This window comes from Mytilus galloprovincialis, chromosome 8 (genome assembly GCF_965363235.1).
Source record: "Mytilus galloprovincialis chromosome 8, xbMytGall1.hap1.1, whole genome shotgun sequence".
NCBI classification, from domain to species: Eukaryota; Metazoa; Mollusca; class Bivalvia; order Mytilida; family Mytilidae; genus Mytilus; species Mytilus galloprovincialis.
In genome coordinates, this window is record NC_134845.1 from 13,672,690 (window position 1) to 13,693,059 (window position 20,370).

General features: G+C 31.2%; 2 protein-coding genes across 4 annotated transcripts in view; both read right to left on the reverse strand.

Annotated features, from left to right (window-relative positions):
• Nucleotides 1-34: 34 nt before the first annotated feature.
• LOC143043132 (transmembrane protein 144-like) lies at nucleotides 35-7,870 on the reverse strand. Its single transcript, XM_076215581.1, has 10 exons — nucleotides 7,822-7,870; nucleotides 5,830-6,131; nucleotides 5,227-5,349; nucleotides 4,750-4,849; nucleotides 3,763-3,843; nucleotides 3,061-3,136; nucleotides 2,579-2,673; nucleotides 2,018-2,124; nucleotides 1,127-1,398; nucleotides 35-313 (listed from the first exon to the last, which is right to left on the reverse strand). Exons 2-8 carry the CDS (start codon nucleotides 6,086-6,088, stop codon nucleotides 2,085-2,087), a joined length of 774 nt encoding a protein of 257 aa, XP_076071696.1. The 5' UTR covers nucleotides 6,089-6,131; nucleotides 7,822-7,870; the 3' UTR covers nucleotides 35-313; nucleotides 1,127-1,398; nucleotides 2,018-2,084.
• Nucleotides 7,871-9,900: 2,030 nt separating this feature from the next.
• LOC143085129 (transmembrane protein 144-like) overlaps nucleotides 9,901-20,370 on the reverse strand; it is a 28,323-nt gene continuing 17,853 nt past the window's right edge. For all 3 annotated transcript variants that reach the window (XM_076261315.1, XM_076261313.1, XM_076261314.1), the window contains 4 exons: nucleotides 17,275-17,354; nucleotides 15,713-15,819; nucleotides 13,414-13,685; nucleotides 9,901-12,604 (listed from right to left, as the gene is read on the reverse strand). In XM_076261315.1, the coding sequence (XP_076117430.1) occupies nucleotides 12,521-12,604; nucleotides 13,414-13,685; nucleotides 15,713-15,819; nucleotides 17,275-17,354 (543 nt within the window). In that variant the 3' untranslated portion in view covers nucleotides 9,901-12,520. The remainder of the gene's footprint in view (nucleotides 12,605-13,413; nucleotides 13,686-15,712; nucleotides 15,820-17,274; nucleotides 17,355-20,370) is intronic.

A 20,370-nucleotide genomic window follows, 5' to 3' on the forward strand; every position in this document is an offset into this window, starting at 1 on the left:
CATTTTTTCTAATTCAAGGTTTACAGACTTAATATACATTTTGGCTGCTTCATCCTTTAATCAGTGACAATGTTCAACTCGGTTTTATCAAAATTCTGGTATATAGAAGACATAAAAGCCTCGTTGTTCATAACTAACTCTTTCAAAATGAAGGCATCCTTCGTAAGTTGTTGTGCGTGACAAAACGAAATTGAAAATAACTCGCTCGTTATGGTATTGTCTTTCAGAATTAGTTCTTCGATACTCCCGCCAGAATTGCTCCAGTGATGCCCATTGTAAATGCTATCACAAGGATCAGTAAATTATATGTACCCTGAAATAAAAATGATAGAATATTTCTTATGCAGTGTTGCGTCATGTCGCTACATGATATTTAAACGCCTTCATCTAGCTGAGTTACTCTATTAACGGAGATAATTTGCCAGATATCAACGTAGAACTTCACTTTACATCGTATGAAGATTTTCTATGACAATATGATGTATTTATCTACAATGTATATGCCCGACTAAATTGTCTGACAGTCAAGAGTCATAAAGGAAAAAATACACAGTCCACGTGATAACATCAGTATTGATATTATTGGTCGTCATAGTGTTGATCATGTAGAAATCAAATTTCATCATCTTCATTATTAATCATTAGACAGATGTCGTTTATCTATAGGTTTTTATAATAAACTAGATGTGTCGGAACGACAGGAATGACCCCCATCGCAAAAGAAAATGTTCAAAGCACAAAGCCCGTAATTGTTTTACTGAGAGGAACAAAACGTTAACTTGATCAGAATCTTATCATAGTAGAACCATTTAACCAAAAATCCCTCAATACGTGAAGGCGTTTAGAAAAATAATCCGTATAATTGGTTGTTGCAGAATGACGGAATGACAAAATGACTGATAAGTATAAAATTATATATCCCAAACTGCAAAGTGGCAGGGCCATTTAAAAGGGAATGTAAATAATAGCGAATGAGACAATTATATAGGAAAGATAAGGTAGAAGTTTGCAATTGTGGGTGACCATATCGCAGCTTAACTGGACATCGCTATTTCGTATTCTGTTTCAGAAGCACACAGATGTTACAAAAGGATAATCAATGTATTACACGTCAGTATCTTCATACCTTAATTTCTTTAAAGACAATAACGCCCCATAAAGAAGCTACAATCGATGGTCCAGTTGTAACAATAGGAAATGCTACTGGTATTGATAATGCTCTATTTGCTATAAACCAACAACTGTTTCCAATTGCCCATATTACACCAGATATCAAAGCAGGTATAATTACTTTTGGGTAGACCTTTGGTTTAAACTTCATAACTATTATGTATGTAACAAAAAAAGTGGTACTTGTCACATATACGCCACAAAAATCAGCAAAAACATAATCCAAACCTGAAATATAAAATGTTTGATTTATACCAATGACATTTGTTATCAACTTGAAACTAACAAACAGTCGTTGCAATAAGATAGATATACTTATTTCAACACGATTGATCGAACAACATATGTATTTACGATTTTATTAATATTTATTATTACTTTTGATGTTACCGTACATTTAAATTAAAAATAAAATGTAAGGAACTCGCCTGTTATTTCTTTGCATCTTACTTATTTCTATATGCAGCTAACATTATTAACATCACATATTATTCATTTAAATGAAATCAAAGCAGTACGATTACAGAATATATTCAATATATGAAATATTTATATTTCGTGCACAAAAAATTTAAGATCTATTTAACATGTTGTAATATGTTTCAAACTACCTTCTGCTATGGATGTACATTTTGTGTAGTTTATATGTTGAATGCATTTAGTTGTTACTACTTTGGTACATAATTTTGTTTTTATAACTATAATTCCTTTCTACCAATGTAATAATTTGCATCTACTAGATATATAGATAGCTGTATTCTATTAACTGTACAATTTTTCGAGATTTTGTAAATGCAAATATTTTGCAGGCTGTAAATACTTATAAATTTTGTTTTAAAATTGATACCATTTACTGTTGCCCCTGGGTAATGATATCGATGATCTTGTACATACGTAGCTCCAGTAAACATTTGTCAATACATTAGACCAGAAAATATGCATAGAAGCAGTCCTCTGAAATGAGAAAGTCAGAGTTATAAACATTGCATCACTTTCATTAGAATTTGCAACGTATGATATAGTAGTAAATAAAAGCATTTTACTAAAAAGATGTACTAGCAAAAGATTCAAAGATTTATCAAACCAACATGTTTCAGTTACTGTACCGTTGCTTTATATGTATTGATCAAGCCTCTTTAAAACTTTAATATACAGCTGCGTACACGGTAAATAGATTTAGGAGGGCAGATTTAAAGGCGCCATTGTACTCGTGCATTCTCCAATGCTGGGTGATATATTTAAGACACAAATTTTTCGGTTAAGTTGCAATACTATGTGTTGTGTTTTTGTAATTGCCACGCCATGGAAAACAGGTGTAAATATTTAGTGATGTAATTGCGTTAATTATACTTCCATAATCATGTACATGCAAAATATAACATAACTGCTCATTCAGATATTTACTCACACAATTTTTCGCATACAAGGAGAGAGCATGTCAAAGTAGGAAATTTCGTCAATTGCAGTGTCAACGTTTATGCTACTGACATTTTTTGGATATTCCTGAAAATATTGATGTGTAAAAAACTTTTTATTTAGTTAAATTGATGTAAATCGTTTAAAGATACAATGCTCAGACATTGTGTCGATATTTAGATGAGTCCTGACATCACGATTATAGCGTTATACTTTGTTTGTTTTCATTTGTTAAGAAAATAAATAGACTTTTTTTTATTAGCAACGTTGAATGAAATAATTCAGATTAATCTGTAATTTTTTTTGGAATGTTATAGCAATGATTTATTAATCCTGAACATAAGAGAGATTTTGAAGAGCAGAAACATTGGAAAAAGACCAAGAATATATGTAACTATAAACTGGCTATCAATGTGCTTAATTGAAACAAGTACTAGAAAAGCAAATACTAAAAGTCTATGTTTCATAACTTACAGTTACCAACAAAGCTTCTGTCTCTTCGTCTTGTACTGGTGTTACTTCAGTCTTCACCATAACGAATACAAATGCACTACAAGACACCAAGAGAGGACGAGTTTCATAACAAAAACCAACTTCACCGATACAGTAGTGTATACAAATGTATTATGCTGATCGAGTACATGTGAAAAGGATTTAATTGTTCTCATGATTTCTGTGTGCGTTAATGGTAGCAGCTTATATGTGTTGTTGTATAAGGTTCCAATTCTAATACGAATAAAACAGGAAAATAACAAACATATTGATCTCCAAGGAAATTCAAAACAAAATATCCTTTATGAAATGGCAATATTAAAAACTCAAACACATTCAACGAATGGGAAAAAAAAAACCAAAAAGACCATACCACATAACACGATCTTGTTTGTGTAAATGATTTTGATTTTCATGAATCGTTGTAATTCACATAAGCCGAGAAGTCACACACTAGATGTAAATGTGTCTAAATCGGGAGTTTCGTCAGTTGTTCATTTCATCGATTGAAATATGTTAAACAGTGCTGATCCTACCCGAGTTCCATGTTGCTTGTGCTTAATTTCAGCCTACTTCAAAGTTTGAAGTGCATTGGGTTTTGTTTTATCACGTTAGACATGACATTTTCTATGATTTAAAACCCCTTCACATTGTAATAACCTCTTGTGTTGTAATTAAGCTGACCTTAACACACAAATTGCAACCCCTAGGTAGTTCATGGTAATATGCTCTGGTATTGATTTGTCTACACCAAAAAATCCAAATCTGAAAAAAAGATTTGTTTTTTATTGATGATGATGTTGATGATATAAGAACTTGAAATAAAATAAGAAAGTAATTCTACTTAAAAGGTATGTTGGCACGAAAAAGTCCATCCCAAGCAGTTCATGAAAATTACGTAGTGTAATTGAAAAGATAGACGCTAGTTATAAATGCTTTGAATGCAAATATTTGTCACATGCTTTTCTTTAAATAAATATCGTTACACCAGGAATTCCGGGATGACTTAAAGATTTTGACAGAATTTTTTGAATTTGTCAAGATCAATGTTTACTATATTAATCATAGAACATATTGATCACCGATTTTTGAAAATGATCCAAACAGAAAGGTTTGTCCACATATAAATGATTTAATAAAACTAATAGAATGTACTTGCTATTATAAGAATATTAACGCGATAAATAAAACCCATAGAGGTTCCATTCAGCTCAATGACAAAGCATTGATATATACATCTTCTGTGAATTTATTGTTTCAAAATTGTTGATATATGTCTCTCCCGAAGGCATTGATTGCCTAAACCGTATTTGACGCACCTTATCAGAACTTTCTTTTTTTAATGCTTTCACTACTTCTTGGTTTTAGCCTTTCAATCGTTTTGATTCCAGTGTTTACTGATCAGTCTTATGAATATCTAACACGCGTCTGGCTTACCAAATTATAAACCTGAGCTGGAATCTTCGATGAGGGTTTACGTAAATACTTAAAGTTTGTATGATCAAATCTTATTATTCGTGAGTGATGCGTAGTAAATACGCTGAGCAGTTCGGAGCTACATAATAAAAAAGGACCTGCATGTAACAAGTATATATAGCCAATTTTCCTGAGACAATTGAAATCATGTGGTAAAATTTAAAAGGAATTAGTTCTTTATAGAATTTTACAAACCTTCCGGTAGACCATCCACTAAGGAGACATACCATAGACCAAATACCAAATCCAAGGCCCAATCCAATGGTCTTCACAATAGGAACTACACATATGTTTCCTGTAACAGTAAAAAAAAACGAGGAATATTACATCCGAACAGCATTGTTGATGGATGGCAAAGTGGTGAATAAATTTAGGAAAGGACAAACATCCGTCTTAGAAAAAGGATATAATGAGTGGAATTGAATGTATATATATATATATATTTGCAATGAATGTGATGTATATAGAATGGGTTAAAGCTAGCACTTTATTGTAAAACAATTAGAATAGATAATTTCGTTTTGAAACTGGCAAAACACACATGCATATATACATATGATTGTTAGTTTATCTTTGAATAACTAATATTGAATCTTTAATAATGTCTAAAACGATTTGAACTAAAAAAGGAAATAAAGTTAAAATTAAAAAAAAAATAGAAAATAATTTTACCGAATGCAAAGACAACTCCTCCAGTCATTGCTATTGGGAAGAACGGGGGTTGTTGTCGAATTAACTGAGCCACAATTCCGGCCAGCATTACACCACTACAAAATATCCACTGGAAAAACAAACCTGTAGAAGTGAAAAGACAATGACAGCTTTCATGACACACATGTCTTATACTTTGAACCTATTTGCCCCCCTCCCCTCCAGAATATACAATTAATAACAGAATATCTAATTAATAACAGTAATCAAAAAGAAACTGAACAAACCATAACGTTTGTATTTTACACACGATATAGTATGGTCATATCATTTAAAAAGCACGCAAAATAGAGGTTGTTTATTTACTCTTCGAAATTTGACTATATAGCACTATTATTTGTGGTTATATCTGTAAATCTTGATCCGGTATTTAGCAAAACATGATTTGTTTGTGTCTTTTGCAATCGCCTTAAGACTTTGGTGTCAGAAATTATGCCTTAACCATTTATCGTGTACATTATTTTTTTTAATATCATCACCAATTGTTTTAGCAAATTAAACTACAATTAAATCTAAAAGTTTGTACTGCAATAATATTCTATGTAATTCCTTTCGATTGCTTACCATCACCCGTTTCGTACTTTTTAACAGGAAGTGGAACACTGCCAAAAAATAAGACTGCAATACCAGCTGTTATGAAGCCCCAGTATTCGGGTATTGTATCATCTGTAAATGGCACAGCTGTTGTATGAGTATATGTTGTATTATATGATTCTGTAGAATTCGTCCAAAAGGATGTCATATGCAATGGCACTGATGACGTCGATGGGATGTGTGAGCTCTGCCATGATGTAATATTTGAAGATGCAGTGTTCAATGCCATATCAGAAGTCCAATGTGTTGATGTATTATTATGATTCCATTCTCTATGTCATAATTAATATAAATTTGCATATGTCTTTAAAATAATGTATATGATATAGATGAATTTCGAAAATAAAACATATAGGTTTTAATGTTGACCTGTTTAAAAGTGTTGTATTAAAAATCCATAAAACATTAAACTATGCACTCCTATGAAACTATAAAATAGTACCATCGTTGAATATATTTTTATCAAGAGTGAGAAAGATCGTCGATTTGCAGGATAACCAATATAGAATTTAATCACCTAAATAAAAATTCAAAAAAAAATGGATTTTCCAGCCTAACATATTAATTTGTATATTATCTTCCCCATTTTTTTTTAATGTAATCATGGGCATATTGCTGATTCTGCAAGGGATTGCAAACAACAATATTAAAACATCAAAATAACTATTCATAAAAGTCATTTCCCAAAGCGTGAACTTGGTATTAGTGATGTATCTTACTGAAAGGTCGATTGTGGAGTCGGAATGTATTGCAATGGCAAATGTACATATACAATCATTTATGATTTATATATAGGTCTAGCTTTATTTTTGAGAAATAGGACTCACATTTTTCTCGTCTATTACCGGATGCTATTTTTTTACTGGAAATCTGTCTGGCATTGAATTATGGTTTGGGATCAACTCATTGGTATTTTTTTACTTCTTGCGAAAAATATTACCAGCTTAGAAATTATTTTAATAAACTGGGAATCAAAGATACAATTTGTTTATTGTATCATCAAAAAGTTTACTGTGTGAAGAACCAAAGTCACGCAAAACATAAATATGACGTCAATGATATCATCAAAATGCAGATTTTTTTTTATCTACAATGTTTGTATTAGGTTTGTGGATTGATATTTCAAATCAATCTCGATATTCTAATTATGTGTAACAATCTTTGATGAATTTTTGTTGAACTCTTATGTAGAAGAATTCATACAAAACCTTCTCAAATACTAAGAAAAATAACCAAATATCTAACTTAGTACCGGTATTTGATTTCATTATATAATAATGACAATTTCATATGCATGTATATTAATGACATCCTGTAACTCAATAACCAATTATCGTAGTGAGTAATTGCATTCTTATGAGATTGGAATTTTTAATCGGAATACTACAGAGATTAGAAGGTTTACCTCAAATCATGATCCTTTCGTAGATGATGACACAAATGACAACGTCACAAACGTGATGATTTCAACTTTCAAATTTATTTGAATGACCTAATCATCATACAAAGCAGAAACACATCTTACAAAAACACAGCCTGTCACATGTCCGGGGCTTGTAATTCAGTGCTTTTCGTTGGCTGTTGGTTATCATATTCATTTTTCTCTTTTTTATACATAAAACAGGCCGTTAGTTTTTATCATTGAATTGTTTTACATTGTTATTTCCAGGCCTTTCATAGCTGATTATTTGGTATGGGTTTTGCTCATTGTTGCAGACCGAACGGTTACCTCTGATTGTAATCTTTCATGTCATTTGGTATTAGTGGAAAATTGTCTTATTGGCAACTATACCACATCTTCTTATTTTTATCTTTACAATAATTAATAAAATATCCGAAAACCTCAAATAAGGTTATATTATTCGATTTTTTTTTATAAATGTTTTAAGGAAAACAAAAAGAAAAAGAGGTTTCATTAATATGATTCCTTTTATAATACGTGTAATTAGTTATAATATTTACCTTCTTTTAAAAGTAGTATTAAGGTGAAAGGTTTATTTTATCAATCAAAAGATAATTGTGTGTCTATCTATAATAAGTTTGTGACAATACCCGATATAAGCATATCTAGTATAAACGTTTATCAAAATAACAAGGAGATATAATAATAGTTAGTGTGTTATCGACCTAGTACGATACATTGAGTGTGTAAATTCAATACATATGGGGTTAGAGCGAACCCAATAAAGAATGTACAGACCCCATACATGAATTATATTAGGTCACTAGTAAACTGTGCAACACATTTATCTTACCGACTTTCTAAACATGAAGCTTATAAACTAGTGGCCTATGATAGTGATTAAATCTTATATTTTCAATCTTTCAATATAATCATCTGCTGTTTATGCTTAACATTTCAGATTTACCCCCTAATTATGTACTTTTTATAAAGATAAGTAACACATCTTCAAACCTGTATTAAATAAAACACGCCAAATAGCACTTAACAAGATATATAGGGTCTCAACGTGTTCCCTTTTAACTAAAGATATCCCTTGAAGTTTATAGGAGGTAAGATAATTATAACTGTGTTTGAATCATTGAGAATGGAAATGGGGAATGTGTTAAAGAGACAATATTTCGTATATGAATTAGACCTTTAGTTGTTTTAACTAGTTATATTTGGACCCTTGAAATCTTGCTATGCAGTGTGAGCAAAGGCACCGTTTGGAAGCCCGAATTTAAAGCTATAATTGCTAACTTTTCATACATTGTGACTTGAATGGTAATTGGCATTCAAACCATATCTTCTTTCATTAAGACCTGCAAAAAGTATTCATAAAGGATTGGAAGGCCTTCAATACAAAGCTTCAATTAGGAATACTTTCCTACATAAGATATCTTGTTCATAATTACATAGATCTACAGTAACCAACACTTTAACTCACTGATTATAGTGTCTAATTAATCATAGAACTGTAATTTTAAAAAGATGTCTCGGTAATAGTTTAAATTATAGACGCAATGGATAAGCTTTGGCTGGTTAAAAAGATCCCATGCACGAATCCGGACCCAAACCAAAGCTTATCTAATGCAACTTTAATCAACTAATAGTAACTGAAGATAAAAACCTTCGTTTTTGCAGGGAATAATCTTACTAGTACCAGGGACAGTCTCAAAACGCAATATATCATTCTTCATAGTTTCAACTAGGTCTTGAATAGAGTAGCGTAGTCTGGGAAACATGATATAATAATTACCAGTTGTAATTGGCTCTCGATAACTTAATAGTACTCTAAGATTAGTTTTTTTGCGTCATTTGTTAGTTGTTTTCTGTACTTTGGGTTGAACTGATGACACAAGCTATGTTTAAAATAAAGAGGCGAAAGATACCAAACGGACATTCCAACTCATATATCTATAGTCTAAAATCAACTGACAATGCTGCAACTACTTATTTTTAGGTTTTTTTCCGTATTGTGCTACAAAACGACTGTCCAAGGTTAGGGGAGGGTTGAGTGATTACAGACATGTTTGACTTGTTTGACTGCCTAATTCGTATGTGCCTGTTTCATGAGCAACAAGAAGGGTGCCACATGTAGAGCAGAATCTGCTTACCCTTCCGGAGCACCTGAGAACACCCCCATTTTTTGGTGAGGTTTGTGTTGCTTATTCTTTATTTATATATGTTGTGTCATGTGTACTACTGTTTGTCTGTTTTTCTTTTTCATTTTTAGCAATGGCGTTGTCAGTTAATTTTCTATTTATGAGTTTGACTGTCCCTCTGGTATCTTTCGTCCCTCTTTTTCAATCAATAAAGGAGAATGTTTTCAGTGGTAGTTATTGGTTTCTGTTTTTAATACATCAGGTGTAAGTGTTTAGTTTGAACTATGTAATAGGTGGTAACGTTGAGGCCTGTTTTAGCTTTGTTATGGGTTTAGCTCGATGTTGTAACATGTAGGTCATTCAGCAATATATATTTATTAACATCTATGTATGGTCTATGGTGGATAAAATGCAAGTTCCATTGGCAATCATTCATATTTCTTCTTATTTATACAGTATATTCAACACTGAAAAACTGAAACACACATAACAAAAGTTTCCATTAACTTTATGTAATGCAAATATAAACTATAAATATTTCCTGAATGATATTTTAACACTTCAATTATATAAACAATTCATGAATATACAATGTATTAATCTCATTTAAATAAATACAACCTTGTTCTTATCACTGGCATAAAACTTATTAAATTTCATTTTTAAATGACTGTTACTTTAAACCATGAAAACATCGTAATCTTAAAATATAAGTCATGCAGAGGTGTTATTTGTACAGTAATTTGCTCTAAATATAAATTATTTCTTAAGATTTACAATTTTAACAAAGCTTAGCAAATAGCATACATGAGTGTGTTTGCAGTAACTGACCTACAATCATTTGTGTGTGATTTAACAGACTAATACTATAAGAGTTGGTACAGGTTCTCTCTTTCTGGACAACTCAAGATGCTGCTGTGTGAAATCTACTCTTAAGAATACATTTTACTATGAAACATCAGAGTATAATCTAACAAGATTTTTATATTCAGCATAATTGAGCTTGCTATCAGTAGCTATGAGGTTCATATAAAGTTCTGTTTAAACCAAATTTTGAAGGTTTTTTTAGTACCTTGTGTTATTCCATTGATGCTGAACAAAGAGTTAATTACATAGATTGTATGGAATGTTTCTTCAACAATGGAGAATGATATTTAAGGAACATATAAATAAATAGAAATAATGTAAGTGAAAAATTAATATGTTCACAAATTAGGAAAATGGAACATATATTTATCAAACAATTCCATAATAGCAGGTGCAAAACTTCAATATGTGAGCAATCTTTCTGTGAAGTTTGAAGGTTCTGAGTAGAAAGATGTAGATTGATCAGAATACATAAATATTTGTTATGCTAGCATCTCATCAATCAACCTTCAAAAAATGTCCCTATAATAAGCCAGATGTGCACTCTGCTAGACATAGCATAAGGATTGAGAGCTTCAACTTCAAACATCAGTTCAAAGTCAGGAATGTTGTCAGTGGTTGACATTAAAATATATCTATTCAATTTTTACAATGATACATGTGTAAGGTACGTGTGTATAAATAAATATAAGCATTGTTGATACTACTTGAGACTTTGTAGAAGCTAAAACTACTAGACCAAAGAACAAAAGTCATGTCATTGGAATGGAAATCATCAATTCTCTACATTGTTTGGGCAGAGTATTATAAATTATGAATTATTTGGTACATTTATTATTAATGTAAATATAGGTAAACAGGCCCTAATTGGAGAAAATATAATTCTACATATAAATAATGTCCTCAGAATTTAAACCTGTGTGCTATTATAATATTAGCCCAATAAAAGGACTGTCACAGTTTGAGAAACTCCAAGATTACTTTGCTGTAGCTAAATGTCTTGCACCCCTCTATTCATAGGTGAATTGATAATTGTTGTGTGTCTTGATGTGTCATTGTGACATGAATGTCATAAATATAGTAAAACTTTCATAACTCCCATAATAATGGTCATATCAAAATGATAATACAATATAGTCAACAACATAATATGATGGCAAAAACAACCTATAAAGGTAAACAGCTTTCTGTGATGTCAACAGCTGTTAAAGGAGTTGAATTCACAAAGAGTCATTAGGTACAAAACTAACATAAGTATAAAAATGTCAAAGTCTGATAACTCCCTTAAAATGAGTTACTTCAAAATGACACCATTACCATCTCAACACTATGTGCTGGGGACAATCATAAATACTATAAGGAAATCTCAATTTACAAGGAATAACATATAAGTAATAATAAGTATTACAGTATAATCTCAAAGTATGAACATAGTTGATTACATAACATGTATGTAAGATGAATAATAGAAGATATATGGCCCTAATTTATATCTTTAACTAATGAGTATATATGCAGTGAAATGTCAGAAATATTGTAACTAAGAGAAGATAATATTGTTTAGGAAAAATTAAGTTCCTAAATGAATTTGATTGAAAGAGAAAAATACAACACACATACACTAAATATGTAGAATAAAGAGACATGAACAAAAAAATGGTATCACAGACTAATATAAAAGCATTAAAGTATTCGTGATTATAATATCAAAATATGAAGTGTCATTTTTTTACTTTATATGAAAAAATGTTTTTCCTTACTTCATGCGGGTACATATAACATTCAAAATCGATCATCTGGTTAAAAATTTAAATAATATAAAAATTCTACCGTTATTATAACTGTTAAAACAAATATCATCTGCCCATTTTGAAAAAAGCAAATTAAAGGTTATACAAGTATCAACAGGAATCAGGAAGCTAAATATTTGTTACTTAGCCGTATATTTTAATCACAAAATCTGGAATGTTTAAATATTGACAATTATATTCATACAAATAAATTCCTACTAATGTATAATCACTGGCATATTAAATAATTTCTATTTTACACCAAAAATGTGTACCACTTTGTCACCTATATTGTCATGAAAATAAATGTTTCATATATAACATAAAATGTATCAACCAAATATAAGTTAACTATGAATCTACTGTGACTTATTTAGTTAAGGGAGACAATTTGAAAACTAAATATGGTAAATCATTATCTTATTGCACTGGTAATGTAATGTCCCAATAAAGTTTTAGTTTTTAGATACTCCTGCTAGTACAGCTCCTCCAATGGCTATAGAGAATCCAAACATTAAAATCAATAAATTCCTCTTTCCCTACAAAAGGAATGGAATATATATATAGTCATAAAACAGGAGTTAAAAGGACTAATTTTCAATTTTTCAACACATACAATAAACACACCTTGTTGAATAATATATATCGGGTAATTAATTTAAATTTGACTAAACAGCAGACCTAAACAACGGACATCTTTTGAGAAAATGGAGGTACAAAGAAAAAAAAAAGGAAAAAATAGTTCAGATACCTGGGTACAGACAAGTCCAATTCATTTAAACTCTAGTGGTCAGTTGTAACATTGGTAATTATACTTTGTCTCTGCATTTTTATATCAAAAAATAAATTTGGATATGCTAAGAAATTTTCAACTACCTAATGCTTTCAATTTTAATAATTTTGTTATGATGTAATGTGTGTAAATTTAAACAATTTCTTTTAAAAATTGACAAATGCAATGAAATTTGGAATGTTCAATATTCTACTTTTCTGGGTTTGTAGAAAAGGTATATGAAAATGTTCCTAACTGAACCCTTCATTGTTGACACAGCTCTCATATAATTTTAAAATATATGTTATAAGAATTACAGTGCACTAGTCAATTAACAATTTTTACTGAAAAGTGCTCCTAAATATCTCTAAATCTGTTCTTAAGCGTTATTTTTTTTTATCTATATATTTTACTGCAACAAACTGTCAATTTTAATGAATGCTCTATTTTATACAAAATAATTGATATGTACTGTACTTCGCTTTCCATATTTTGAGTCATTACCCAAAAGTTTTCATTTAGAAATATTCATTAGGTAGTCCATATTTATTCAAATATGTAATTAGGTCAACTTACCGTTATTTCCTTAAATACCAGAACACCCCATAATGAGGCTACAACGGATGGACCAGCTGTTACTATAGGGAAGGCCACTGGTATAGACAAAGACCTATTAGCCACAAACCAACAACTGGTTGCTATGCCCCACATAACACCCGATGCAATGCCAGGCAGTATAACTTTGGGGTATATCTTTGGCTTGTTCTTCATTATAACAATATAAATGCAGAAAAATGTTGTGCTGGTTAAATATATACCACAGAAACAGGAAAACACATAGTCTAAACCTACAAAAATATACATAAATTTTATACAGGAATAAACTAAAGGAGTTAACTGTTTTTCTTTTTTGTTCCATGATCATTTTTATGCAGAAATTATAGGGATTTTTTGTATCAATGTGAATAATGCAACTGGGTGAGTGTAGCAATAGCAATTACTTGCATTCTGATATATGCTATTTATATATGTGTAGTGGGTCTCATTGGGGTCTACATGTGACGCAGGATTGCAAATTTTAAGTAAGCGTGACACATGATAGTCAAATTATTGTGCCGTGAAAACAGGAAATGAAATCTAGCGGGACACAGTAATTTACAAAAAAATAAGAATTGCTTACATACATAGTGTAAGCGGGATAAGGGAATCTGACAAAACAGTAAGCTGGATCCTAATCAGAACCCCCTAATGAGACCCCTTTTTATCATATTTTTCTGAAATCACAATACATGTACACTTTATTGATTTATCTGTAAATGTAACATGATTTTGTTTTAAGTATTGCCAATTCGAGAATCCTTTATTAACATTTTTAACATTTTATTGAAATATTAAAATATGAAAGACATCTCAATTGAAGCCATCCACAAAAACAGCTTACTCTGTACACAAGTATTCCACATTCCAAACTAAAAGACAAATTGAAAGAGTTGGTATTGCTTTGCTTCGTAAAAAAGAATGGCCAACGTAGATACAAGTATCTTGTCTTAGGGAGGGATAAATCCTACTTTGTAAAGGATCACTCTGATTCGAACAATAAATTCTCTGAAACTTGATTTCTTGATTGACAACATATTTGTTACGTTCGGAGGACGTGTTTTTTAACAGACTGTCGGCATTCCAAAGAGAACAAACTGTGCCCCTCTACTTGCCGACTTGTTTCTTTATTATTATAAGGCTGACTTCATGCAGGAACTTATTAGGAAGAAAGATAAGAAGTTAGCAATATCCTTTAACTCTACTTTTCGCTATATAGATGATGTTCTTTCACTAAATAATTCAATATTTGGTGACTATGTGGAACGCATCTATCCAACCGAGCTAGAGATAAAGGATACTACAGATACAGTCAAGTCGGCCTCATATCTTGACTTACATTTAGAAATTGACAATGAGGGTCGGTTGAAAACAAAACTTTACGACAAAAGAGATGATTTCAGCTTTCCAATTGTGAACTTTCCATTTCTAAGTAGCAACATTCCAGCAGCACCTGCATACGGGGTATATATCTCCCAATTGATACGATATTCCCGTGCTTGCATTTCCTATCATGACTTTCTTGATAGAGGGTTGCTGCTCACAAGGAAGCTATTAAACCAAGAGTTCCAAATGGTGAAGTTGAAATCATCCCTTCGTAAATTTTACGGACACCATCACGAGTTGGCTGACTGTTATGGAATAACCGTTTCACAAATGATATCGGATATGTTCCTTACGTCGTAATTACAATCCCCTTCCCTTTCATGAATGTGACCTACCGAATTAGACTATTTACCGGATTTGTTATCACATAAGCAACATGATGGGTGTCGCATGTGGAGCAGGATCTGCTTACCCTTCCGGGGTACCTGGGATCACCCCTAGTTTTTTGGTGGGGTTTGTGTTGTTTATTCTTTAGTTTTCTATGTTGTGTCATGTGTGCTGTTGTTTCTTTGTCTTTTTCATTTTTAGCCATTGCGTTGTCAGTTTGTTTTAGATTTATGAGTTTGACTGTCCCTTTGGTATCTTTCGTCCATCTTTTTTATCCACCCATAGAAGATTATCATTATTTCATACTTTAAAAACCTAAATCATTTGCAAAATGGAATAGACAAAGTGACTTTCCCTGTGCATCAGGATTATAATATGTTCAACTTCAGGTCCTTAAAAATCTATTTACTTAAAACATTTTTAAAAGAATACTGTAAAACGTTTCAAAATTGTATTGCATTTTCACTGATTATTTTAAACTTTTTTATTCACTCAACATACAAAAAAACATAATTCAAGTATGATAAATGTAGTTAATGTTAAGTATAATAAAACAAATGCAAACCATTTGTTGTAGCCCCTGGGAACTTGTCTGGATGGTCCTGAATATATGTGGCACCAGTAAACATCTGACCGTACATCACACCAGAGAATAAACATAATATTAATCCCCTGTAATATAGATAAAAGAGAAAAATGAGGAAAATGACTGAAATGTACATGAAATAATCTTGCTCTCAAATATATTTACTGTTTACTACTTGTTTTTAATTGAATTTTTCATATGTTAAACAGATCTAAAGTGAAAAATTACAGATGTTATACAGGTTTTTGAAGTGACAAAAATATAAAACCTAAATATTTATAAGAAATTATGAAACCTTAGTTTTTTATATTATAAAATGCAAAGTCACATAGCTCTAAAAAAGACAAAAAATGCAATACTCTCAACCAACAAACTCTCAAACCACCATTCTTTATATTTTCTTTAAAAGTGTATGTACATTGTTCTATGTTAGAAGCATATAGTTCAATGCTTGAGGCACATAAATGTACCTCAATGCAAACATGTTTTTATATAGATTAATCTCCAATATTAACGCTTGAAGAATTATCAAAATCAATAAAGTATTCAAACCCTCCAACAAATATTTAAATGCAATTTTTTCTTAAACTACATAAAAATCTGTAATCTTAAATACACTATCAAAACCTCCATTCTTAGTTTCCTCAAAGAATTCTTGAACACTATTATTATGCTGTATCAGTGAACATGCTCATGCACTAAAAGACTGGTAATGATATACCGAATATATTTCATGTTTTAGTGGGGAAAAACAACAAATTGTTCTGTTACTTTTCACATAGTGGTTCGGGACCACAATTGTCGTCCCTTGATTTTCGTTGTTCACGAATATAGTCCCTAGTGTTGACAGTGGGTTACCTGTCAATGTTTTTCATACCCCTTCCAAATTTATTTCTCCATGTTTTATGCCTTAAATTGGAAGAAAGGGGGTGAAATTACACTGTAAAAAAATTTGGGTCCAGAATTTTAAAGGAAAGTAGTGATTTGGTCCAGCTGGAAAAGGTTAAAAATTAGCACTTCGTAAGCTGTCAAAAGATTTCAGGACGCCCTAAACATAAAATTGTCCAAATTTTGAGTTAGAGCTGATGAAGTTTTCTATAATTTTGATATAATTTGTCCCAAAAGTAGTACAACACACTGTAAAAATATTATTGAGAAAGCGCAGGTGGGATTTTTTAAATTTTCATTTATGTTCTAAAAGAACTGCACTACGAATTAATTGTGGTCTCGGACCTAGTCCATCATACAAACAAACAACAAGATCAATGATTGTTTCTGCTAACAATTATTCTTTGCTTTAATAGATGATTCAGAGTTTAACAAATTAAATATATAACTTTCTGTTGTTGAACTATGTCATGATTGTTGGACTTTGGATATTTTTAACTTATATTTGTTGATCGGTTGCTGTTTCATTGATGTTTAATCTGCATCTCCTTCAATGAAGTCATCTCTGAGGTAAACACATTAAAAATTAAATGTTATCTAAAATCAATGAAGGTATCACAATTTTACAGGATGTCTTGTATCTGAAAACTTACAAAGCTCTTTTTGTGCCAGGTGACATCCTATCTATAAAGGATTCATCTTCATTCATATCTTGTATATTTCCACTGCTTCCCTAATAAACACAAATATAACCATATGTCATATCAGGGATATTCAGTAAGTTCTGATTTGAATTAGCTATAGAAAAAAAATATAACTTATGAAGAAGTGAATTTTTATATACAAAATAAGTACAAGAGTGCACACACTGAAATGTCTTGCCTTCTTTTCCTGATCATTGATATTATGTTGATACTCCTAAATATAAAGCTTTATTACAACTGTCACATAAACTTAATATGAATCATGAAAATGAGGTCAAGGTCAGTTGAACCATATGCCAGGCAGACATGTACAGCTAACAATGCTTCCATACAACAAACATGACAAATATAGTTGAGCCTATTGCTTATAGTTTAAGAAAATAGACCAAAACACAAAAACTTAACACTGAGCAATGAACCGTGAAAACCAGGTCAAGATCAAATAAAACCTGCACGACTGACATATAGATCATAAAATATTTCCATACACCAAATATAGTTGACCTATGACATATAGTATTAGATAAAAAGACCAAAACTCAAAAACTTAACTTTGACCACTGAACCATGAAAATGAGGTCAAGGTCAGATGACATCTGCCCGCTAGACATGTACACCTTACAATCATTCCATACAACGAATATAGTAAACCTATTGCATAAAGTATGAGAAAAACAGACCAAAACACAAAAACTTAACTATAACCACTGCACCATGAAAATGAGGTCAAGGTCAGATGACATCTGCCCGCTAGACATGTACACCTTACAATCATTCCATACAACAAATATAGTAAACCTATTGCATAAAGTATGAGAAAAACAGACCAAAACACAAAAACTTAACTACGTAGGAGAAACTGGACGATATTTATCTAAACGCACTCAAGAACATCTGTATCGTTTTAAAAGACCCAATAAATTCAAAAGTATCATTTACCAACACCTTAAGAAGCACAACCATCCTTTTAAATATTTAGCAGTTCAACCTTTAGAAGTAGTAAATAAGCAGCCTGGTGAATCGCATTCAAAGTTTGTACGATCACGGAAAATAATTGAATTAAATTGGATTAAAAAATTACAGACAGTTTACCCTCTCGGTCTAAATGATAATATCATGGGAATTGGTAATATATCTAGAACCAATTCCGTTAACATTTTGGATATAGTTTCTAAAACTGTTCGTAAAAAACGTTCTCACGGTCGTAGAACAAATCGCAATCAAAGAAAATTTCGGGCCAATCATACCAATATTTCGGACCTAATTTCTATTTCAAAAAACAACGGCAGACATTATCTGTTAACAAAACTCTGTTCGTTACAGGTTAATAAGTTAAATAAAATTTTGGAGGATTGCAACACAATTTCATATAGCAGTCCTAAGTATGAAATTGTTCAAATTATTATGGCATATTGTTATTCTAAATTATTTCCCAAAATTGATCGCCCTGAAGATCATAAAAAACATTTTATTAAAATTAAGTATGTCAATAAAGGCTTTGATTTTGTAAATATTGCCGGTATATTTAACGACCATTCTGTTAAAGAACAAATTCCTGGATATTTTGACAATACTGAGCTACCTCTTATTTGTTATATTTACAAGAAATCTACCCGGAAATTTGTGTTTAATTATAGTCAATTGTGTAAAGATGTTAATATCAGTGAAAATACACCTACTTCATGTAATTGCAGTAATTCCGAATATATTTATGGACCCATTTCCCATGTTATAACAGGAGATCTTAACATCGTTCAAGACCGAGAGTTAAAATCATTCCTCAGTAAAGGACCTAAATATCGTCCCCCGTCAATTATTAATTGGAATGAGTGTCGTAATATCATCAACGACTCACTCCATACTTACTGTATGAAATGGATAAAACGGGAAAAAGCTGACAAAAAATCTTTGGACTCTTTTTTTAATTCAGTAATGAAGATAGTTGATATACGTATTCAACATTTTAAAGAACATTTTACTATAAACAATAACCACAATAAACCTATTTCTCGTATCAAACATAAACTAAAAGAACTAGCCAAGGAATTTGTTTTTGTCCCGGCAGATAAAGCTGCTAATAATATTATTATCGTTTGACGTAAATTTTACATTGAGGTTCTGAAAAAGGAAATCACCAATTCACCAACATTCCAACTGACTCCATTTTCAGAAAACGAAATCTGTAACAAACATAAACTTTTAGCCACCGCTTTACAAGCAGAGCCAAATACAATGAAAGTCCCAACTATGTATTGGCTTCCGAAGCTACACAAAACCCCTTACAAATATAGATTTATTTCGTCTTCAAGCCATTGTTCAACTACTAAATTGTCTATTCTTCTTACCAGCACACTTGGTACAATTAAAAACCTGATAATAAATTGTTCAAATAAGGCCTTCGAAAATAGTGGAATAAATTACTTTTGGAGTGTCAAGAACTCGTTGGAAGTACTTGATAAATTGCATGCTTATATTGGTGATTTTGAATCTGTTCAAAGTTTTGATTTTTCTACCCTGTATACCACATTGCCTCACATTCTCATTAAGAAAAAATTCACACACCTAATTAAATGGGCATTCAAAAAATCAGAATGTGAATATATATGTTCAAACTCTTTTAGGTCATTTTTTAGTAGCAATAAACAAAAAAACTATGTTAATTGGACATGCTTTGATACTATATATGCCCTTGAATTTTTACTAGATAACATTTTTGTTCGCTTTGGGGATTCCGTATATCGTCAGATTATCGGAATTCCAATGGGGACTAACTGTGCACCACTTATTGCGGACCTGTTTTTGTATTGTTATGAGTTACAATTTATGACAAAAATAAGCAAAGACCCATCGAAACAACATCTGATAAACAAATTTAATAATACTTTTAGATATTTGGATGATATTTTGGCTCTCAATAATGACGACTTCAGTATGTATATTAATGAAATTTATCCTGTTGAACTTACTTTAAATAAAGCTAATACTAACAATGACCACTGCCCTTTTCTCGATCTTGATATCTATATCACTAATGGAAAGCTGAAT